Source organism: Carcharhinus amblyrhynchos, chromosome 35 (assembly GCF_965287045.1).
Source record: "Carcharhinus amblyrhynchos chromosome 35, sCarAmb.v2.hapA, whole genome shotgun sequence".
Lineage (NCBI taxonomy): Eukaryota > Metazoa > Chordata > Chondrichthyes > Carcharhiniformes > Carcharhinidae > Carcharhinus > Carcharhinus amblyrhynchos.
In genome coordinates, this window is record NC_137358.1 from 9,834,260 (window position 1) to 9,859,264 (window position 25,005).

Here is a 25,005-nt window from a genome sequence, read left to right on the forward strand (position 1 = left end):
TGGAAATGGGATGAAGGTGGAAGGGAGAGTTTGTGTGATGAGGTTGTTGAGTCATCATCATCATCACCAAATAGGGATATTATCGCTACACTATTAACCCAGAAACTCAGCTAATGCTCTAGGAACACGGGTTCAAATCCCGCCACAGCAGATAGTGGACTTTGAGTTCAATAAAAAAAAAATTTGGAATTAAAAATCTGCTGACGTCCCATTGTCGGAAAAACCGATCTGGGTCACTAACGTCCTTTAAGGAAGGAAATCTGCCGTCTTTACCTGGTCTGGCCTACGTGTGACCCCCAGAGCCACAGCGATGTGGCTGACTCTCAACTGCGCTCCAAGGACAACTAGGGATGGGCAGTAAATGCTGGCCCAAACAGGGATGCCCATGTCCCATGAATGGATAAAAATTACATTTCTTTTCTCCAATTACAGCCACCAACGCAACCCCCCCCCCCACTCCCCCACTCCCCCCACCCTCTTCCTTGAGAGCCAACTGCCACATTCTCAGTCCCTAACAATCTGCCCCTTTGTCCTGCCATTCACATATTCCAATGGCTTAATGGATGCTTTTAACACCATTCTCAGCCTTCATCATCACTATTTTCCTTTGTCCAATTATAGCACCACCCCCCCCCCACCCCCCCCCCCCCCCCCACCCTCCACCCACCCCACCCTCACGGTATAAATCTTGTCCGATAAAAGCAAGATACTGCTGGAATCTGAAACAAAAGCAGAAAGTGCTGGAAAACCTCAGCAGGTCTGGCAGCACCTACGGAGAGAGAATAGAGCCAACGTTCCGAGTCTGGATGAACCCCATATAGACGCTGGTTCAGTTCTCTCTCCGCAGATGCTGTCGGACCCGTGGAGATTTTTTGTAAGTCGCGTCCGATTTCCTTTTGCTCTGACGAAGGGTCATCCAGACTCGGAACGTCGGCTCCGTCCTCTCCCCACTGTGGGGCTGGCTGAGTTTCTCCAGCGTTTTCCGTGCCTAGTTCAGTCTAAGTTGGGTTTGATCAAGTAACCGTTGAAGGTGACGTAAATGTCAACGTCGTCACTGTAGACGGCGTTCTCCCGCTCGCGCTTATAGAGGCGGACCCACACCTCGTCGTTCTCCTGAAGTTCCAGCATGATGCTCTGGCTTTGCATGATGCTGCGGTCACTAGGCTGGGCGTAGCAGATGACCATGTCTTGGTCGTTCTTCATGATGTGCAGGTAGGTCTCCTTAAAGTTCCACGTGTGGATGTTGAGGTTGAAGTAATAAATCCCTGGGATGTAGCAGTAGAACTTGCCCTTGAACATGTTGAAGTGACCGTACAGGTTCACAAAGGTCGTGTCGAAGATCAGTGTCTGGTAGTAGTCGCTGCTGTGTAGTCCCTTCTTGCGGCCCACTGAGAATGCCGAGTAGTGCTGCTTGTAGGAGTCCCCAGGGATGCCCGCCTGCCCGCGGTCTCCCTTAGATCCCGTCGGACCTTGTAATCCGATCGGCCCTGTCTTGCCCAGCTTCCCATGTGGCCCCCGGTCGCCCCTTTCACCTTTGTCCCCTGAAAGAAACAAGACAGTTAGCGATCGGCTTCAGAGCCGCCTTTCCCCAGGTTGGGGCAGTGACGGGTTGGGTTACAAACTCACGGTGAGTACACAAGAACACAAGCTGACAAGAACTCAGCAATAGGAGCTGGAGTAGGCCTCACTGCTCTTTGGGCTTGCTCATCACATGGGTGGCACAGTGGCCCAGTGGTTGGCGCCACTGCCTCACAGCACCAGGGACCCAGTTGATGCACCAGGGGGAGCTCACTTTCCGGATGTATCACAGCTTGGTATGTCTCCTGCTCTGACCGTGAACCGCAAGGAACTACAAAGGGTCGTGAATGTAGCCCAATCCATCACGCAAACCAGCCTCTCATCCATTGACTCTGTCTACACTTCCCGCTGTCTCGGCAAAGCAGCCAGCATAATTAAAGACCCCACGCACCCCGGACATTCTCTCTTCCACCTTCTTCTGTCAGAAAAAGATACAAAAGTCTGACATCACATATTAACCAACCCAATTGGCAGGATTTTATAACCTCACTCTTCCCGAAATTGTAAAATCCCTTCCAAGACCTTCCCATCGCCCACTCCAATTCACCTGGCGGGCAGGATGATGGAATTCTGGTGAATAACAGCTTCTTCCCTGCTGCCATCAGACTTTTAAATGGTCCTACTATATAGTAAGTTGATTTTTTTCTACACCCTAGCTGTGACTGTAGCACTATATTCTGCACTCTCTCCTTTCCTTCTCTATGAACGGTACACGATGTATAGCATGCAAGAAACAATAATTTTCACTGCATTCCAACACATGTGACAACAATAAATCAAATCAAATCATATTGATTCTGCATGTTCTCCCTGTGTCTGCAAGGGTTTCCTCCGAGTGCTTTGGTTTCCTCCCACACTACAACGATGTAAAGGTTAGGTGGATTGACCATGCTAAATTGCCCCTTAATGTCCAAAGATGGGCAGGTTAGGTGGGTTGGCCATGCTAAATTGTACTTTTGTGTCGGGGGATTAACAGGATAAATATGTGGGGTTGCGCGGATGGGGCCTGATTGTTTTTGGTGAAGGTTCGATGGGCCACATGGCCTCCCTCTATAGGGATTCTGTTCTATGATGCTTGTACCTCGAGCCAGTGGAAGGGGGGATAGTGGGGAGAGAGTTTTGGAGCCCAAAGAGGTGCTTCTGCAGTGTGGTCACTGTTGGGATGTTGGAAAGACGGCAGCCAAATTGTACACAGCAAGATCCCACAAGCAGATGCAATAATGGCTGGGTAATAATGGCGGGGGGAGAGGGTGGAGTTTTAGTTAACGTAGTTTTTAGGGGGATACCAGTGGCAAGGCCGTTGGGAAAACACCTTCTGTCCCTCCTGCTCGATCTTCAACACTCCCAACCCCAGCCTGTCTGTAAATCCAAAGGCTGGGCCTGGCTTTAATGCCTCAATGACAGATGGATAACGATGTTTATGAGAATTTTGACAGGGTTAGATTTGAAAATATTAAATCGACAAAGTCAGGCTATAACTCACTGTGGGCTGTGGGACCATAATTCACTGGAATTTTTAACTGGGTAACATTATGGAAAGGTCACAGGGCTTTATCGGAGCGTATTATATAATTCAATTAAAGACTGACCTGCTGTAAATCATAACCTGACAACGATAATCTCCAGTTTCTGTCAGAGCCTCACGGGGCGGTGGAATTAGATGGATGTTTCTCTGCAGCACAGACTGTCATCCGAGGTGATTTATATAACATGGATTCAGAGAGCGGGCTGAGCTAGAGAGGGATATACTCGCATCGGAAGCAGCTCAGAGCTGGCTGATCCTGGGACTGAAGGGAGGGGGTTTGTTTGATGGTGAGAGGTTGAGCAGGTTGGGGCACTACTCCTTGGAGTTCAAAGGGGGTCTGGCTCCAACATGAAATGGTCTGAGGGCATGGAACAGGAGAGGATGGATAAGGGGCAGCACGGTGGCTCAGTAGTTAGAGCTGCTGCCTCACAGTGCCAGGGAGCCGGGTTCAATTCCAGCCTTGGGTCACTGTCTGTGTGAGGTTTGCGCCTTCTCCCCGTGTCCACGTGGATTTCGACCAGGTGCTCCAGTTTCCTCCCACATTTCAAAGATACGTGGGTTATGTTCACTGGGAATGCTAAATTGCCCCTTAGTATTTAAAGTTGTGGCGGTTAGGTGGATTGGCCATGCTAAATTGCCCCTTAGTGTCCAAAGATGTGCAGGTTAGGTGGATTGACCATGCTATATTACCCCTTGGTATCCAAAAATGTGTATGTTAGATGGATTGGCCATGCTAATTGCCCCTTAGTGTCCAAAGATGTGCAGGTTAGGTGGATTGACCATGCTATATTGCCCCTTAGTGTCCAAAGATGTGCGGGTTAGGTGGATTGGCCATGCTAAATTGCCCCTGTGATTCTATAATGATTCTATAATTGGATTTACCTCATCCCTTACAGGACACTATCCCGTTACCTCGTGGCATTGATATGGATTGGAGGGAATATGTTTTTCTTTATTCTTTCATGGGATTTGGGTGTTATTGGCAAGGCATTTATTGTCTATTTCATCCCTAATTGTCCCTTGAACTGAGTGACTCTCAGGGACTCCGAGATCCATCTCAGAGGGCAGTGAGAATCAACCACATTGCTGTGGCTCTGGAGTCACATGTAGGCCAGACCGGGTAAGGACGGCAGATTTCCTTCCCTGAAGGGGATTGGTGACCCAGATAGGGTTTTTACAACAATGACCACCATCTTCACATTTGCAAATTAACAGGATTTAAATTCCACCAATTATTCTCAAAGGATTTGAACCCCAGTTCCCCTGAACATCAGGGTCTCTGGATTACATGTTCAGTGAGATTACCACAATGACACCATCTCCCATTTGCATTCAATCAGCTTGGTCGCGTTATGCACAGACTGGGGAGGTGACAGCCTAGTGGTGTTATCGCTAGACTATTAATCCAGAAACTCAGCTAATGTTCTGGGGACCTGGGTTCGAATCCTGCCACGGCAGATGGTGGGAATTTAAATTCAGTGGAAAAATATCTGGAATTAAGAATCTACAGATGACGATGAAACCATTGTTGGAAAATTCCTTCAGATCCACTAATGTCCTTCAGGGAAGGAAATCTGCCATCCTTGCCTGGTCTGGCCTACATGTGACTCCAGTCTCGGTGAGCCTCAAACCTGGGACTCTAGCTCAGAGGCAGCGATGCTAACCCACTGTGCCATTTGCAAAATGTTACAGGGAGGATATTCAAACAAAGGCCAAGGGGGTGGGATATTCCTGCCATGGGAATCGGAACAGGCGAAGGGCAGATCATGGATAGATCATTCAGCTCAAGTGAGATTTTTTGGGCGAGCGCAGCCAGAAAACTGCGTCCCAAAAACGTTGAAAGCAAGTTTTTGTTTGCCCTATGCGTTTATGGAATCCTACAGTGCAGAAGGAGGCCTTTTGGCCCATCGAGTCTGTACCGACCACAATCCCACCCAGGCCCTAATCCCATAACCCCATGCATTTACTCTCGCTAGTCCCCCGATTCTAAAGGGCAATTTAGCATGATCAATCCATCTAATCTACACATCTTTGAACACTAAGGGGTAATTTAGCATGGCCAATCCACCTAATCTACACATCTTTGAACACTAAGGGGTAATTTAGCATCGCCAATCCACCTAATCTACACATCTTTGGACACTAAGGGGCAATTTAGCATGGCCAATCCACCTAATCTACACATCTTTGGACACTAAGGGGCAATTTAGCATGGCCAATCCACCCAATCTACACATCTTTGAACACTAAGGGGTAATTTAGCATGGCCAATCCACCTAACCTACACATCTTTGAACACTAAGGGGCAATTTAGCATGGCCAATCCACCTAATCTACACATCTTTGAACACTAAGGGGTAATTTAGCATGGCCAATCCATCTAATCTACACATCCTTGAACACTAAAGGGCAATTTAGCATGGCCAATCCACCTAATCTACACATCTTCAGATGCTAAGGGGCAATTTAGCATGGCCAATCCACCTAATCTACACATCTTTGGACACTAAGGGGCAATTTAGCATGGCCAATCCTCCTACTCTACACATCTTTGAACACTAAGGGGCAATTTAGCATGGCCAATCCACCTAATCTACACATCTTTGAACACTAAGGGGTAATTTCGCATGGCCAATCCATCTAATCTACACATCCTTGAACACTAAAGGGCAATTTAGCATGGCCAATCCACCTAATCTACACATCTTCAGATACTAAGGGGCAATTTAGCATGGCCAATCCACCTAATCTACACATCTCTGAACACTAAGGGGCAATTATAGCATGGCCAATCCACCTAACCTACACATCTTTGGACACTAAGGGGCAATTTAGCATGGCCAATCCACCTAATCTACACATCTTTGAACACTAAGGGGTAATTTAGCATGGCCAATCCACCTAATCTACACATCTTTGGACACTAAGGGACAATTTAGCATGGCCAATCCACCTAATCTACACATCTTTGAACACTAAGGGGCAATTTAGCATGGCCAATCCACCCAATCTACACATCTTTGAACACTAAGGGGTAATTTAGCATGGCCAATCCACCTAACCTACACATCTTTGAGCACTAAGGGGCAATTTAGCATGGCCAATCCACCTAATCTACACATCTTTGAACACTAAGGGGCAATTTAGCATGGCCAATCCACCTAATCTACGCATCTTCAGATGCTAAGGGGCAATTTAGCATGGCCAATCCACCTAATCTACACATCTTTGGACACTAAGGGGTAATTTAGCATGGCCAATCCTCCTACTCTACACATCTTTGAACACTAAGGGGCAATTTAGCATGGCCAATCCACCTAATCTACACATCTTTGAACACTAAGGGGTAATTTCGCATGGCCAATCCATCTAATCTACACATCCTTGAACACTAAAGGGCAATTTAGCATGGCCAATCCACCTAATCTACACATCTTCAGATACTAAGGGGCAATTTAGCATGGCCAATCCACCTAATCTACACATCTCTGAACACTAAGGGGCAATTATAGCATGGCCAATCCACCTAACCTACACATCTTTGGACACTAAGGGGCAATTTAGCATGGCCAATCCACCTAATCTACACATCTTTGAACACTAAGGGGTAATTTAGCATGGCCAATCCACCTAATCTACACATCTTTGGACACTAAGGGACAATTTAGCATGGCCAATCCACCTAATCTACACATCTTTGAACACTAAGGGGCAATTTAGCATGGCCAATCCACCCAATCTACACATCTTTGAACACTAAGGGGTAATTTAGCATGGCCAATCCACCTAACCTACACATCTTTGAGCACTAAGGGGCAATTTAGCATGGCCAATCCACCTAATCTACACATCTTTGAACACTAAGGGGCAATTTAGCATGGCCAATCCACCTAATCTACGCATCTTCAGATGCTAAGGGGCAATTTAGCATGGCCAATCCACCTAATCTACACATCTTTGGACACTAAGGGGTAATTTAGCATGGCCAATCCTCCTACTCTACACATCTTTGAACACTAAGGGGCAATTTAGCATGGCCAATCCACCTAATCTACACATCTTTGAACACTAAGGGGTAATTTCGCATGGCCAATCCATCTAATCTACACATCCTTGAACACTAAAGGGCAATTTAGCATGGCCAATCCACCTAATCTACACATCTTCAGATACTAAGGGGCAATTTAGCATGGCCAATCCACCTAATCTACACATCTTTGAACACTAAGGGGTAATTTAGCTTGGCCAATCCACCTAATCTACACATCTTTGGACACTAAGGGGCAATTTAGCATGGCCAATCCACCGAATCTACACATCTTTGAACACTAAGGGGTAATTTAGCATGGCCAATCCACCTAATCTACACATCTTTGGACACTAAGGGACAATTTAGCATGGCCAATCCACCTAATCTACACATCTTTGGACACTAAGGGGTAATTTAGCATGGCCAATCCACCCAATCTACACATCTTTGAACACTAAGGGGTAATTTAGCATGGCCAATCCACCTAACCTACACATCTCTGAACACTAAGGGGCAATTTAGCATGGCCAATCCACCTAATCTACACATCTTTGAACACTAAGGAGTAATTTAGCATGGCCAATCCATCTAATCTACACATCCTTGAACACTAAAGGGCAATTTAGCATGGCCAATCCACCTAATCTACACATCTTCAGATGCTAAGGGGCAATTTAGCATGGCCAATCCACCTAATCTACACATCTTTGAACACTAAGGGGTAATTTAGCATGGCCAATCCACCAAATCTACACATCTTTGAACACTAAGGGGTAATTTAGCATGGCCAATCCACCTAATCTACACATCTTTGAACACCAAGGGACAATTTAGCATGGCCAAACCACCTGACCCACACATCTTTGGACACTAAGGGGCAATTTAGCATGGCCAATCCACCTAATCTACACATCTTTGAACACTAAGGGGTAATTTAGCATGGCCAATCCACCTAATCTACACATCTTTGAACACTAAGGGGCAATTTAGCATGGCCAATCCACCTAATCTAAACATCTTCAGATACTAAGGGGCAATTTAGCATGGCCAATCCACCTAATCTACACATCTTTGGACACTAAGGGGCAATATAGCATGGCCAATCCACCTAACCTACACATCTTTGGACACTAAGGGGCAATTTAGCATGGCCAATCCACCTAATCTACACATCTTTGAACACTAAGGGGTAATTTCGCATGGCCAATCCACCTAATCTACACATCTTTGGACACTAAGGGACAATTTAGCATGGCCAATCCACCTAATCTACACATCTTTGGACACTAAGGGACAATTTAGCATGGCCAATCCACCTAATCTACACATCTTTGAACACTAAGGGGCAATTTAGCATGGCCAATCCACCCAGTCTACACATCTTTGAACACTAAGGGGTAATTTAGCATGGCCAATCCACCTAACCTACACATCTTTGAACACTAAGGGGCAATTTAGCATGGCCAATCCAGCTAATCTACACATCTTTGAACACTAAGGGGTAATTTAGCATGGCCAATCCATCTAATCTACACATCCTTGAACACTAAAGGGCAATTTAGCATGGCCAATCCACCTAATCTACGCATCTTCAGATGCTAAGGGGCAATTTAGCATGGCCAATCCACCTAATCTACACATCCTTGGACACTAAGGGGCAATTTAGCATGGCCAATCCACCTAATCTACACATCTTTGAACACTAAGGGGTAATTTAGCATGGCCAATCCACCTAATCTACACATCTTTGAACACTAAGGGACAATTTAGCATGGCCAAACCACCTAACCCACACATCTTTGGACACTAAGGGGCAATTTAGCATGGCCAATCCACCTAATCTACACATCTTTGAACACTAAGGGGTAATTTAGCATGGCCAATCCACCTAATCTACACATCTTTGAACACTAAGGGGCAATTTAGCATGGCCAATCCACCTAATCTACACATCTTTGGACACTAAGGGGCAATTTAGCATGGCCAATCCACCTAATCTACACATCCTTGAACACTAAAGGGCAATTTAGCATGGCCAATCCACCTAATCTACACATCTTCAGATGCTAAGGGGCAATTTAGCATGGCCAATCCACCTAATCTACACATCTTTGGACACTAAGGGGCAATTTAGCATGGCCAATCCACCCAATCTACACATCTTTGAACACTAAGGGGTAATTTAGCATGGCCAATCCACCTAATCTACACATCTTTGGACACTAAGGGGCAATTTAGCATGGCCAATCCACCTAATCTACACATCTTTGAACACTAAGGGGTAATCTAGCATGGCCAATCCACCTAATCTACACATCTTTGAACACTAAGGGGCAATTTAGCATGGCCAATCCACCTAATCTACACATCTTTGGACACTAAGGGGCAATTTAGCATGGCCAATCCACCCAATCTACACATCTTTGAACACTAAGGGGTAATTTAGCATGGCCAATCCACCTAACCTACACGTCTTTGAACACTAAGGGGCAATTTAGCATGGCCAATCCACCTAATCTACACATCTTTGAACACTAAGGGGCAATTTAGCATGGCCAATCCATCTAATCTACACATCCTTGAACACTAAAGGGCAATTTAGCATGGCCAATCCACCTAATCTACACATCTTTGGACACTAAGGGGCAATTTAGCATGGCCAATCCACCTAATCTACACATCTTTGAACACTAAGGGGTAATTTAGCATGGCCAATCCACCTAATCTACACATCTTTGGACACTAAGGGGCAATTTAGCATGGCCAATCCACCTAATCTACACATCTTTGAACACTAAGGGACAATTTAGCATGGCCAATCCACCTAACCCACACATCTTTGGACACTAAGGGGTAATTTAGCATGGCCAATCCACCTAATCTACACATCTTTGAACACTAAGGGGCAATTTAGCATGGCCAATCCACCTAATCTACACATCTTCTGATACTAAGGGGCAATTTAGCAGGCCAATCCACCTAATCTACACACCTTCAGATACTAAGGGGCAATTTAGCATGGCCAATCCACCTAATCTACACATCTTTGGACACTAAGGGGCAATTTAGCATGGCCAATCCACCTAATTTGCACATATTTGGACATTGGGGCAATTTAACATGGCCAATCCACCTAACCCGCACATCTTTGGAGAGTGGGGAGAAACCGGAGCACCCGGAGGAAACCCATGCAGGCTTGAGGGGAACGTGCCAACTCCACCCGGACAGTGAATCGAACCCGGCTCCCTGGCGTTGCGAGGCAGCAGTGCTAACCACTGTGCCCCTGTGCCAGCCCGTACACGAGAGATCTGAAACATTGGCACTAACTTGCACAGCCGTCGACCAAGGTTGATCATTTACCTTTGAGAATGGTGATATTGATTTGAGGATGGATTTGTGGCATAGGGTACGGTGGGTAGTAACTGCCCTGGTATGGGCCTGGCGCCGGGTTGGGTTCGATGGGGGGATGCGTGGGATACTCATGTGGGTTGCAGCACCGGATGCATTTGCCCTGAGTTGTTGCCTCCTCTTCCGTAGGCTCGCTGGACGGGGCTCCGGATATGGGCATCAGACAAATGAAGAGGAGGACTGGCCCCAGAAGTCTTCTAGTCACCATTACTAACTGTAAAAGGCAAAAGGAGAGGTAAAAACAATCGGGGGGGGGGGTGGTTTTATTCATTGTTTTATTCATTCGTGGGAAATGGGCATCACTGGCTACATCAACATTTATTGCCCATCCCTAGTTGCCCTTGAATGGCTCATTTGGCCATTTCAGAGGGCATTTGAGAGTCACCCACATTGCTGTGGCTCTGGACTGTAGGCCAGACCGGGTAAGGACGGCAGATTTCCTTCCCTAAAGGGGAGATTAGTGAATCAGATGGGTCTTTCCAACCATCGACAAGGGTCAGTGGCACAGTGGTTAGCACTGGCCATGCTAAATTGCCCCTCAGTGCCATAAGAACATAAGAAATAGGAGCAGGGGTAGGCCATTTAGCCCCTCGAGCCTTCCCCGCCATTCAGTAAGATCATGGCTGATATGGTAGTGGTTCAGTTCCACTTACCCGCCTGCTCCCTATAACCCTTAATTCCCTTATTGGTCAGAAATCTATCTACCCGTGACTTAAACACATTTAACGAGGTAGCCTCCATGCTTCAATGGGCAGAGAATTCCAAAGATTCACTACCCTCTGGGAGAAGTTCCTCCTCAACTCTGTTTCGGTCCGCCTTGTTGTCCAACAAGGGGCATACACGCGATGGGTCGTACGAGAGCTGCTCTTCGAGAGTAGCCTAGTACTTCACGCCATGAGTGTACGCTTAAACTGGACTAGCTGACGGGCAACATGACAGCTCAGTGACTATCACTGTTTGCTGTGCAGATACGTGGATTTGGGCCAGTGCCTGCGGGAGTTTTGCGCATTCTCCCCGTGCTGGCGTGGGTTTTCTCCGGGTGCTCCGGTTTCCTCCCACACCCCAAAGATGTGCTGTTAGGCTGACTGGTGTAACAAATTGTCCCTACATTAGTCTTCCCTCAATGTGGAATGCCATAAGCATAGACAAGGGTCATGGGTGGAGAGGGGACTGGTAATGTTAAAATGGCGGGGCGGGCTCGTTGGGCCGAAGGGCCTGTTTCCCAGGCTGAGTTGTTCTTTGTTCTTTGTTGTTCTTTGTTAAATTGACTCCCCCGTATTTTGAGGCTGTGCCTTCTAGTTCTTGTTTCCATTCTAAGTGGAAATAATCTCTCTGCTTCTACCAAAGATGTGTAGGCTAGGGGGATTAGCAAGGTCAATACATGAGATTACAGGAAAGGGCCTGGATAGAATTCTCTGTCGCAGAGTCAATGCACACTTGATGGACGAATGGCCTTCTTCTGCATTGCAGGGGTTCCATGATTCCATGTAGACCAGACCAGGTAAAGATGGCAGATTTCCTGAAGGGCATTAGTGAACCAGATGGGTTTCTATTGATGATTGTTACCGCCATTACTAATGGTAGTTTTATATTTCAGACTTATTAGTCAAGTTTAAATTCCACCAGTTACCACAGTGGGATCTGAACCTGGATTACTAAAATACCATGAAGAGACGTGTAATGTTTTAACTAAGTTGTGGGCTTTTACACAAAAAGAAAATGCTGTGGTTTGCACGCGTAGATTCTAAGTAACACACGACAGGTTTATCCAATGCCTGCTCAGAGTACCAACTGAAGTAAAACAGTCTGCACCCTAATGACATCGCTGTCAAAGCTTGTCAGCCATGGACAAAGTCTTTAGTGGGACTGGAATGGCGGGTGCCTCCTTTGCTGGAAAACCCATGGGGTTGTGGAGGTGGGAGAGAGGTGGTGGGGGGGTGGGAGGATGTTGGTGTGGTGGGTGGAGTTGTGGGTGGGGGTTAGAATCCCAACCATCATCCAACTCACTGGAATAAAAGAACTGAACGTGAAAACTGGCAACAACAATGCGCTTGTGAACTATTGAACACTAAAGGAAAAAAAAATATTCATACCCTACAGCGCAGAAGGAGGCCTTTTGGCCCATAGGGTTTGCACCAGCTCTCAGATGGAACAGTATAGCCAGGCTGTATCCCTGTAACCATATTTACCCTGATAATCCACCTAACCTGGGACACTAAAGGGCAATTTAGCATGGCCAATCCACCTAACCTGCACATCATTGGACACTAAGGGGCAATTTAGCATGGCCAATCCACCTAACCTGCACATCTTTGGACACTAAGGGACAATTTAGCATGGCCAATCCACCTAACCTGCACATCTTTGGACACTAAGGGACAATTTAGCATGGCCAATCCACCTAACCTGCACATCTTTGGACACTAAGGGACAACTTAGCATGGCCAATCCATCTAACCTGAACATCTTTGGGCACTAAGGGACAATTTAGCATGGCCAATCCACCTAACCTGCACATCTTTGGACACTAAGGGACAACTTAGCATGGCCAATCCACCTAATCTACACATCTTTGGACACTAAGGGACAACTTAGCATGGCCAATCCACTTCACCTGCACATCATTGGACGCTAAGGGACAGTTTAGCATGGCCAATCCACCTAACCTGCACATCTTTGGACACTAAGGGGCAATTTAGCATGGCCAATCCACCTAACCTGCACATCTTTGGACACTAAGGGGCAATTCAGCATGGCCAATCCACTCTAATCGGCACATCATTGGACTGTGGATGGAAACTGGAGCACCCGGAGGAAACCCACACGATACAGAGCAAACATGCAAACTTCAACACAGACAGTTACCCAAGGCTGGAATATGAACCTGGTTCCATGGCGCCGTGAGTCTGCGGTGCTAACCACTGTACTACTGTGCCACCCCATCTGTCATGTCCATCTGTCTCATGTCAAGCTGGCTGCATATTGCTAAGATCCTAGGCCTTGCTGCCAAATTAAACAACATTTTGCTTTCCACTGCGCCACTTTACTGAGCTAGCAATTACCACAAGAACGAGTCATCAGCGTAAGAACCAGTCAGGAAAGATGTTGACATGGGATTTATTGCTTCGTGGTCACTGGTTGAGACCACCAATGATTGGAAACATTCCAAGTGTGTGACTGCTCCCGGTCTACTTTATATCTCACTAGGGACTGGCATGATCAATGGCAGACTCATTATTATTTCTTCTGAAAAGGACAGATACATTCAAAGAAGGAATAGCTTGGGCCCTCTGATAGTCCCAGAGAGGCCTGAGTGCCTTTAAAGTTCCAAACACCATTGACGCAAAAGATTGCTGAAAAAGAGACATGCTGTCAAAACTTTTCACCTTGCACTCATCAGGACAGATGCAAGAATGTCAAATTTCAAAGGGAGCAGCAAGATATGCTGCATGAGAAAAGGATTGGCTAATTGGTTGGCAAGTAGATTCTGATTGGTTGAGGTGATGGCCAGAGGGCGACACGGTGGCACAGAGGTTAGCACTGCTGCCTCACGGTGCCAAAGAGCCAGGTTCAATTCCGGCTTGGGTCACTGTCAGTGCAGAGTCTGTACGTTCTCCCCGTGTCTGCCTGGGTTTCCACCCGGTGCTCCAGTTTTCTCCCACAGACAAAGATTTTTACAGCTGCACCATAGAAAGCATCCTTTCCAGATGTATCACAGCTTGGTATAGCTCCTGTTCTGACCAAGAGTGCAAGAAACTACAAAGGGTTGTGAAGGTAGCCCAGTCCATCACGCAAACCAGCCTCCCATCCATCAATTCCCACTGCCTCAGTAAAGCAGCCTATACAATCACCCCACACACCCTGGACATTCTCTCTTCCAATTTCTTCTGCCAGAAAAAAAGATACACAAGTCTAAAAACATGGCTCAGCCGACTCAGGAACAGCTTCTTCCCTGCTGCCATCAGATTTTCAAATAGTCCTATCATATATTAAACTGACCTTTCTCTACACCCTAGCTATGACTGTAACACTACATTCTGCACCCTCTCCTTTCCTTCTCCCCTATGTACTCTATGAATGGTACACTTTGTATAGCGCGCAAGAAACAATACCTATCACTGTATCCCAAAACATGTGATGATAATAAATCAAATCAAATCAAAAAGATGTGCATGTTAGGGGGATTGGCCATGCTAAATTGTCCCTTTGTGTCTCAAGATGTGCTGGTTAGGTAGATTAGCCATCATAAAAATGCCCCTTAATCTCCAAAGATGTGCATGTTAGGTGGATTAGCCATGCTAAATTGCCCCTTAGTGTCCAAAGATGTGTAGGTTAGGAGGATTGGCCATGCTAAATTGTCCCTTAGTGTCCAAAGATGTGCATGTTAGGTGGATTGGCCATGCTAAATTGTCCCTTAGTGTCCAAAGATGTGCAGGTTAGGTGGATTGGCCATGCTAAATTGTCCCTTAGTGTCCAAAGATGTGCATGTTAGGTGGATTGGCCATGCTAAATTGCCCCTTAATGTCCAAAGGTGTGTAGGTTAGGTGGATTGGCCAAGCTAAATTGTCCCTTAGTGTCCAAAGGTGTGTAGGTTAGGTGGATTGGCCAAGCTAAATTGCCCCTTAGTGTCCAAAGATGTGTAGGTTAGGAGGATTGGCCATGCTAAATTGTCCCTTAGTGTCCAAAGATGTGCAGGTTAGATGGATTGGCCATGCTAAATTGTCCCTTAGTGTCCAAAGATGTGCATGTTAGGTGGATTGGCCATGCTAAATTGTCCCTTAATGTCCAAAGGTGTGTAGGTTAGGTGGATTGGCCAAGCTAAATTGTCCCTTAGTGTCCAAAGGTGTGTAGGTTAGGTGGATTGGCCAAGCTAAATTGCCCCTTAGTGTCCAAAGGTGTGTAGGTTAGGTGGATTGGCCATGCTAAATTGTCCCTTAATGTCCAAAGGTGTGTAGGTTAGGTGGATTGGCCAAGCTAAATTGTCCCTTAGTGTCCAAAGGTGTGTAGGTTAGGTGGATTGGCCAAGCTAAATTGCCCCTTAGTGTCCGAAGATGTGCAGGTTAGGTAGTTTGGCCAAGATCGGGGTTTTGGGAATAGGGTGGGGAGGAGGGGGTGGGGAGAGGGTGGGGTGGGGGATGGGGGGGGGGGCGTGAGTTGGGGGGAGGATAAGGTGTGGGAGGGCGGATAGGGGGGGTGTGGGTGGGCTGCTCTGTCAGAGATAAAAGCAAATTTCTGCAGATGCTGGAATCTGAAACCAAAAGAGAAAATGCTGGAAAATCTCAGCAGGTCTGGCAGCGTCTGTAAGGAGAGAAATGAGCTGACGTTTCGAGTCCAGACGACTCTTTGTCCAAAGCTTTGTTGTTAGTACAGCGCCTGTGTGTTAATGATGGACGTTCCACCACTGGGGAAGTTCACTGAAGGAGAATGCTGGCGGGTTTATATATCAGGAATGTTGGAAGTTTGTAGAGACCAGAGGTAGCAATCAGTAGAATTCTAGAGACACAGAGGTGTCGAGGGGAAGATGTTCTAAGCAGTGAGATTGTTGCTGCATATGTTTTTGATCTCTGATAGAAACATATGATATAATTTTTAGCCTGCTAACACCCCCCTTTCCCCTCTAGTCTCCCAGCGGAAGCATTTTTTTTTTGTCTAAGCTTTGAATTCCATCTAGGTTTTACGTGGCGAATCCAGCTGTTGTCAGGTGGGATTTGACGACTGAAGTTACAGTTGCGCTCTCTTCCACATCTGTGCAACTGAGGCTGTCGAGGTAGGCCTGGGAGCAGCCTGAGGCCTAGGCCTCACTTGTCTGGGGCACTCAGTCCTCTTGCAGCGTTAGCTGGGGGCACCCGAGGCGAGGCTGCCTCCCTTCATCCAACTTAATTAACTGCCGAAAATCACTTCCATCTGATGGCACCGTATGTGCAGAGATCAAAGGGCTCACAAACAGGAAGATGCTTAGAGATTAGAACCAATCCCTGCTGGGCCCTGGAGGAGAAAACAATCTTTGCGACCAAACACTAGCCCTTGTTTGAAGGGCCAATTATGATTTAATCTGGCAAAAGTGATTTCTCCCTTCCCCCCCCCCACCGTCCCCAGAGTTTTGTAGAAAGCAAAACAGGACTTGCATTTATATAGCGCCCTGAGACATCATCAGGACGTTCCGATGAATTGGATATTGGGATGGTTCCCAGGCCCGGCCGGCTTCCCGTTCTCCTTTTCCGCCTTCAAGTGATCCAAGGCACAGAACAAAATATAAAATATAGAAGCAGAATTAGGCCATTCGGCCCATCGAGTCCGCTCCGCCATTCGATCATGGCTGATATGCTCCTCATCCCCATTTTCCTGCCTCCTCCCTTCAACCCTTTAAAAATCTGTCTAACTCCTGCTTAAATTTACTCACTGTCCCAGTACCCACCGCACTTTGGGGTAGTGAATTCCACAACCCTTTGGGAGAAGTAGTTTCTCCTCAACGCTGTTCAAAATTTGCTACCCCTTATTATAAGGCTATGACCTCTCATCTAAGAATGCCCCACAAGTATTTTTCACCCCCCTCCCCTGTCCATTGATCCACTTTGACCCTTGGTGACCCAGTGTCACAAATTTAACGTTCCGCTCCTTGTGTTTAAAACCTGTTCTCACCCCTCCCCAATCCCTTCCCTATCTCCGAAAATTCCTGCAAGCCAGATCCCTGTCCCGTCTCGCCCGCCGTGGGAATTGTAGCCGGAATGACACAGACCACGCAAAGGCCCGTTTACCTCAGGCGGGATTTTCCGACATTGGGACGGGTGTTGCTGGAAAGCCCGGCTCTCAGCCTCTGTTACTCTCTAGTGTGGCATCTTCTGAGCTCCTCAGCGTCCTTCTCCCCTCCCCCTCTCACGGGTTGGTGGCTGTGCATTGAACCACTAGGGGCTGTCTTCTGGAAGTAGCTTTCCCCAACCCCTCCCCCCACCCCTCATTCTTAATTCTCCTAAAACCATCTCTGAAGGAACTTGGGGAGTGGGTGGGAGAATGGAGTGGAAGCCCAAAGGAGGTGGGGAGGTGGTGGTGTTCTCCCATGTCTACGTGGTGCTCAGGTTTCCTCCTACAGTCTAAAGCTGCACAGGTTAGGTGGATTGGCCATGCTAAATTGCCCCTTAGTGTCCAAAGATGTGCAGGTTAGGTGGATTGGCCATGCTAAATTGCCCCTTAGTGTCTAAGATGTGCAGGTTAGGTGGATTGGCCATGCTAAATTGCCCCTTAGTGTCCCAAGATGTGCAGGTTAGGTGAATTGGCCATGCTAAATTGCCCCTTAGTGTCCAAAGATGTGCAGGTTAGGTGGATTAGCCATGCTAAATTGCCCCTTAGTGTCTAAAGATGTGCAGGTTAGGTGGATTGGCCATGTTAAATTTCCCCTTAGTGTCTAAGATGTGCAGGTTAGGTGGATTGGCCATGCTAAATTGCCCCTTAGTGTCTAAGATGTGCAGGTTAGGTGGATTGGCCATGCTAAGTTACCCCTTAGTGTCCAAAGATGTGCAGGTTAGGTGAATTGGCCATGCTAAATTGCCCCTTAGTGTCCAAAGATGTGCAGGTTAGGTGAATTGGCCATGCTAAATTGCCCCTTAGTGTCTAAGATGTGCAGGTTAGGGGGATTGGCCATGCTAAATTGCCCTTAGTGTCCAAAGATGTGCAGGTTAGGTGGATTGGCCATGCTAAATTGCCCCTTAGTGTCCCAGGATATGTGGGTTAGGGGGATTAGCGGGGTAAATATGTGGGACCATGGGCCTGGATAAGATGCTTTGTTAGAGACGCAATGGGCTGAACGATCTTCTTCTTCACTGTAGGGATTCTATAATTCGATGAAGATAGATCCATCACCCAGTTTGCTGTCTGACCCTGCTGTTATCCTAGGAATAGTATTGGGAGACATATCAATATTTGACCAGGCTTGAGAGCCTTATATGTTCCAGCAAATCCAGCACCGACCACTCAACACAAAGGTATAAATAATTAGTCTGTGCACTCATAGGGAATGCAGTGGCGAAGTGGTATTATCGCTGAGCTAGTAATCCAGCGACCCAGGGTACAGCTCCTGGGGACCCGGTTCGAATCCACCATGGTAGATGGTGAAATTTGTAACCATTCGGGGAAGGCGATGGTATTACCACTTGACCATTGACCCGAGGTAATCCAGGGACCCGAGTTCGAATCCCACCACCGCAGATGGTGAAATTTGAATTTAAAAAATCTGGGATTAATAATCTAACGATGACTGTGGAACCATTGTCGGAAAAAGCCATCTGGTTCACTCATGTCCCTTGGGGGAAGGAAATCTGCCGCCTTTACCCGGTCTGGCCTACATGTGACTCCAGAGCAACGTAGTTGACTCTTAAAATGCCCCCTGATCGAGACACTCAGTTCAGGGACAGTTAGGAATGGTCAACAAATGCAGGCCCTGCCAGCGACACCCACATTGCACGCAAGAATGAACAATTCATTAGTCCTTGTGCTCGTGCGCAAAGTGGTGGCACGGCAGTATTGTCGCTGGGTGAGGAACCCAGAGGAAAACCCCAGGGATTTGGGTTCGAATCCCGCCACAGCAACTGGTAAAAGTTGAATTCAATAATGGACATCAAAAGAGAGGCAGGATGATCTGGGCCCTGCGCGAGGTCCTGATACGCTGATTGCAAAGCTAAAGCCTCAAGAAGGAGAAGTAACTATGCATTCAGTAAGACCCTTCTCCTCTACCATGGCCCCATTGCGTATATTAGTGTCCAATGATGTGCAGGTTAGGTGGATTGGCCATGCTAAATTAACCTTAGCGTCTGGGGGGTTAGCAGGGGGGACATGAGGAAGCTATGGGAATAGAACCCCGGGTGGGATTGTGTGGTCGGTGCCGACTAGATGGGCCGAACGGCCTCCCCCCCCACCGCGCTCTAGGAATTCTGGTGGATTTTACGAACATCCCGCAGGAAGTCATTAACACGGAGGGGTCGCTGTTTACTGCGCGTTGCTATTGCCAACAAGTCCCACCAGGAATTCCATCCACCCCACCCCCGCCACAACATCCCCAATGGACTCCGAAAGCCTCCAGCTCCTTCCCCTTCACTCGGAGGTGGGGGTGGTGGGGGACAAGCCACCAGCAGGCACCTGCCAGCCCACGCGGTCAAGGCAGAAGGTCTGCTGGGTGGCAAATCAGACAACACGAGAGATAGCCAAGTAAATGAACACACTCACCCAGCCAAGGCTCCTCCAGAGTAAATCCTCTCCAAACACAAGCCAGGGAGGGGGTTGCGGGGGAAAAGATCAATGAAAGGAAAATAAAAGTGGGAATATTTCTCTCTTTCTTTGTTTCTTCCACACTCCTGTTTTTTTTGGGAGGAAACGGAATGGCCAATTCTTCACTCTTTGTTCAACAACTTCTGCAGTTGCTATATCCAACCCGTAACACAAAGAAATACTTCATGAGTTTGTTCCTTCTGTAACTTGGCAGCGGGTTCCTGAACCCTATCTGTGCTGGGATATCTGGATGGCTTCTCTATCTCTCCCTCTCTCTCTGTCTCGCTCCCTTTCACTCTTTCATTTCTCCTCCTCACTCTGTCTATCCGTGGGATCGCCCCACTGGAAATGCCGCACTGAGGTATCTGTCCTGGTTTAACTGTGCAGAGACGCAGAGAGAGAGAGAGAGAGAAGCCAAAATTCTTAAGACTCAGCTGAAAAATAGCGAGCTTGTTCTGTCTAATTGGTTTGATTATTTTCTTTGGCTAAGTGGCTTTCTTTGACCTGAGGGATTGGGTGGGAGGGGGAGGTGAGAAGGGGGAGGAGAGAGTAACAGAGTCCGCTGTTTACGGCCCGCATTACGAGCCTCTTTGGAGAGAGAGAGAGAGAAAAAAAATGACAAAATCTTCGAGCTCAAAGTAAACTTATTCCAGCTGCACTTTATCCCAACAAAATGAGATCCAGCTGCGTGTGTGTGTGTGTGTGTGTGTGTGTGTGTGTGTCAGGAGGTGGGGGAAGGGAGCTGGGAAAGGATAATCCGACTGAACCCAGCAATCGGCTCCCCGTAGGCCACAGGCTCCAAACTACCTTCGAAGAATCTGTAATTCGTGAAGACAAAAGGTGTCCAAAACACTTCCCAGCCAACATCTGAAGGTGGTCACCATTTGGGGTGGCATGGGTGGCACAGTGCTGGCGCTGGGGTGGGGCGGGGTGGGGGAGGAGGGGCAACGTGGTGAGGCCAAGAGAGACTTTTAATTCCCGGCACGGCGGTCTGCGCTGCTGCCTCACAGCTCCAGGGGTCTGGGTTCAATTCCGACCTTGGGTGAATGTCTGTGTGGAGTTTGCACGTTCTCCCCATACCAGGTTAGGGGGATTGGCCATGCTAAGTTGCCCCTTAATGTCCAAAGATGTGTAGGTTAGGTGGATTGGCCATGCTAAATTGCCCCTTAGTGTCCAAAGATGTGTAGGTTAGGTGGATTGGCCATGCTAAATTGCCCCTTAGTGTCCAAAGATGTGTAGGTTAGGTGGATTGGCCATGCTAAATTGCCCCTTAGTATCCAAAGATGTGTAGGTTAGGTGGATTGGCCATGCTAAATTGCCCCTTAGTGTCCAAAGATGTGTAGGTTAGATGGATTGGCCATGCTAAATTGCCCCTTAGTATCCAAAGATGTGTAGGTTAGGTGGATCGGCCATGCTAAATTGCCCCTTAGTGTCCAAAGAGTGTAGGATAATCCCAGCTACAGGCATGGTGCATTCCGGACATCAGGTCATCCAAAAAGTTTATTTATTCATGTCTCAAGTAGGTTTACATCAACACTGCAATGAAGCTACTGTGAAAATCCCCTAGTCGCCACACTCCAATGCCTGTTCAGGTGCACTGAGGGAGAACTTAGCAAGGCCAATGCACGACTTTGGACATTAAGCATGGCCAACCCATCTCACCTACTCATCTTTGGATTTATGGGGCAATTTTGCATGGCCAATCCACCTAAACTGCACATCTTTGGACACTAAGGGGCAATTTAGCATGGCCAATCCACCTAAACTGCACATCTTTGGACACTAAGGGACAATCTAGCATGGCCAATCTACTTACACATCTTCGGACTGTTGAAGGAAACGGGAGTGGCTGGAAGGAACCCACGGAGATATGGGGCGAACGGGCAGACTCCACACAGACAGGGACCCGTGGCCAGAATCGAACCCTGGTGCCTGGCACAGTGAGGCAGCAGTGGCTAGCCACTGTGCCAAGATACCAGGTATTAAAATCTCTGGGCCTCCAGCCCCCTGGCGTGTCCCGAAATCCTCACGTGCCATTCTTCAACAGAACGGCTCGGAGTAGAGAGTGAGCGAGACTCCCCGCTTTAAATAATTTCAAGAAGAAACCCTTAATAAAGGAGGATTTCAACATCCCAGGGAAGAAAAACCTCCCACCGAGGCCAGACAGAGTGTCAACACCATTTGGAAATATGAAGGGGGAAGCGGGGGGTGTTGTCAGAATGATTTTCCCTTGCTGGAAAATGCTGAACTTACATTTTCTCAGAGCTGTAACGGGATACGTACAGTCCGACTGTAAAAAAATGCTGCCCTGGGATTCGAGAGAGACTGGGCGCGAGAAAAGACAAAAATCAGTCCTAGTGCCTGGACTCAGCCAGGTCTTAGCTGCCTGAAGACATTTGCAGACTATCCCAGTCACCAGGGTAAGTAAGAAACAGAAAGAATATCAACTTCACATTTAGCGCAGGAGGAAACCCAGGCAGACATGGGGAGAACATGCAGCCTCCACACAGGCGGTGACCCAAGCCGGGAATCAGACCCGGGTCCCTGGCGCTGTGAGGCAGCAGCGCTAACCCCTGTGCCACCCTGAAGAGGGTTCTGGGGAGCAATGGTGAGCGTGGTAGGCTGTCCTCATTCTGTTTAGTTGTCTGCCTGAGTAACGTCTAGAGACATTTTTCAAGGAACAAAGACAGGGAAACTGTCAGAGTAGACCTGGGGTCATGTACAATCTTGACGTTGGCTGTTATTGAATAGCTCACTCTTGATGTGTGGCTGTAGGGGATGTGGTGTAAAGCTAATGGCATTGGATTAGTAATCCAGAGGCCTAGACGAGGGTATCAAGCTGGTGGGATCGACTCGAGTGCCTGTCATTGTCCCTCCTGATTTGAAGATTGATTGGTTCTGATAGCTCTGTATTTCAGGCAGGGGCACTAGATGGGTGCGTGAGTGACATCTCTGTGTGATTGGTTAAGAAGAATTTCCACCCAACATGGGGTTCAGTGTCTTGACTTCGATCGCCCTATCTTGACCCAATCTCCACACGTATGCCCTTTCCGCCAGGGATTGCCGGAGAGCTGGGTTCCTGCCTCATCTTAATTTGGTGTACTGGGCAACCACCCTCCCAATCAGCTAGGTCATACCAAACCATGGCCATGCTGAATTGCCCCTTAGTGTCCAGAGATGTACAGGTTAGTTGGATCGGCCATGGCAAATTGCCTCTTCCTGTAGGGGGAGCAGCACAGTGGTAAGGGGGCAGCACAATGGCACAGTGGTTAGCACTGTTGTCTCACAGTGCCAGGGACCCAGGTTCGATTCCCGGCCTCAGATCACTGTCTGTATGTTCTCCCCAAGCCTGTGTGAGATTCCTCGGGTGCTCCGGTTTCCTCCCACAGTCTAAAGATGTGAGGGTTAGGTTGATTGGCCATGCTAAATTGATCCTAATGTCAGTGGTTAGCAGGGTAAATATGTAAGGTTACCATGGCTAATCCACCTAACCTGCTCATCCTTGGAAACCAAGAGGCAATTTAGCATGGCCAATCCACCTAACCCGCACATCTTTGGACACCAAGGGGCAATTTAGCATGGCCAATCCACCTAACCCGCACATCTTTGGACACCAAGAGGCAATTTAGCATGGCCAATCCACCTAACCCGCACATCTTTGGACACCAAGGGGCAATTTAGCATGGCCAATCCACCTAACCTGCACATCTTTGGACACTAAGAGGCAATTTAGCATGGCCAATCCACCTAACCTGCACATCTTTGGACACCAAGGGGCAATTTAGCACGGCCAATCCACCTAACCTGCACATCTTTGGACACTAAGAGGCAATTTAGCATGGCCAATCCGTCTAACCTGCACATCTTTGGACACCAAGGGGCAATTTAGCATGGCCAATCCGTCTAACCTGCACATCTTTGGACACCAAGGGGCAATTTAGCATGGCCAATCCACCTAACCTACACATCTTTGGACTGTGGGAGGAAGCTGGAGCACCTGGAGGAAACCCACGCAGACATGGGGAGAACATGCAAACTCCACACACACACACACACACACACACACACTCACAGATTCACTCGAGGCCGGAATCGAACTGGGATCCCTGGCACTGTGAGGCAGCAGCATTAATCACTGTGCTGCTTGTGCCACTCTTTCTTGAACATCCAAGAAGGGGTGGGGGGAACCCTCCGCTCTACATCAAGCCCCTTTAGTGTACACTAAGAGCTCGCTGGGACAGTGGAGCCTCTCAGGTTAAGAGGACAGTACCATCAGCGGCATTTGAGGAGTTAAAATATTTGCGTGCTGTCAGCTGGAAAAAGTGCTGAGCTGGAGATACTGGATAGAAGACTCTCTCTCTCTCTCTCTGCTTCTCCCACTGTCCACTGAGAGCACATGAAAGGTGACGGGAGCTAGGGAAACATTCGCTGTAAAGCCCCATCGTTAGGGAGCTTTCGAACCGTGGAAGGGAAGCACATGATTGAAAACGGGAAAAGAAACTCCACATCTTCTTACCTTTGATGGAGCAGAGGAGATTTAGCATACGTGTACCCGCATATGGTTCCAATCACAAAGCCGGAAGGAAACTAAGATCATTAGGCACACACAGACTGTTGAGAACACAGAGTGTATGGTAACAATCTGTCTCCAGTTAATCAGTCGTTAACTCCTGGAGGACGTTGCTGTTTAATAACTAGCATCATACAATACATTCCTAGATTCCCTGCAAGGAAGCCACTCGGCCCATCACTATATCACTATAGACGGTCAGGGAAAACCATAGAACCCCTATAGTGCAGAAGGAGGCCATTCAGCCCGTTGGGTCTGCACCAACAATAATCCTATCCCATGCCCTATCCCCACAACACCACCCATTTTTCCTGCAGACCCCTCTAAGCTACACATCATTGGATATTAAGGGGCTGTTTCGCACAGCCAATCAACCTAACCTATACATCTTTGGATATTAAGGGGCAATTTAGCATGGCCAATCAACCTAACTTATACATCTTTGGACACTAAGGGGCAACTCAGCATGGTCAATCCACCTAACCTGCAAAATCTTTGGACACTAAGGGGCAAATTAGCATGGCCAATCCCCCTAACCTTCACATCTTTGGACACTAAGGGGCAATTTAGCATGGTCAATCCACCTAACCTGAAAATCTTTGGACACTAAGGGGCAATTTAGCATGGCCATTCCACCTA

The 25,005-nt window shown here is 47.7% G+C and overlaps 1 protein-coding gene across 2 annotated transcripts; it reads right to left on the reverse strand.

Moving 5' to 3' along the window:
• Positions 1–681: 681 nt before the first annotated feature.
• Positions 682–24,353, reverse strand: LOC145361569 (complement C1q tumor necrosis factor-related protein 1-like). Of its 2 annotated transcripts, none has more exons than XM_080217404.1 (3): positions 24,313–24,353; positions 10,494–10,755; positions 682–1,541 (listed from the first exon to the last, which is right to left on the reverse strand). In XM_080217404.1, exons 2-3 carry the CDS (start codon positions 10,747–10,749, stop codon positions 994–996), a joined length of 804 nt encoding a protein of 267 aa, XP_080073530.1. In that variant the 5' UTR covers positions 10,750–10,755; positions 24,313–24,353; the 3' UTR covers positions 682–993. The 2 variants fall into 2 exon arrangements, with proteins under 2 accessions (XP_080073530.1, XP_080073529.1); XM_080217403.1 differs by lacking the exon at positions 24,313–24,353 and adding an exon at positions 19,755–20,113.
• Between the last annotated feature and the right edge of the window lie 652 nt (positions 24,354–25,005).

Coding starts and splice junctions, on each gene's coding strand:
- LOC145361569 (XM_080217404.1), bottom strand. CDS start 10,749: ATGGTGACTAGAAGACTTCTGGGGCCAGTCCTCCTCTTCATTTGTCTG. Junction 1,542..10,493: donor CAATATCACCATTCTCAAAG/GTAAATGATCAA, acceptor TGTTTCTTTCAG/GGGACAAAGGTGAAAGGGGC.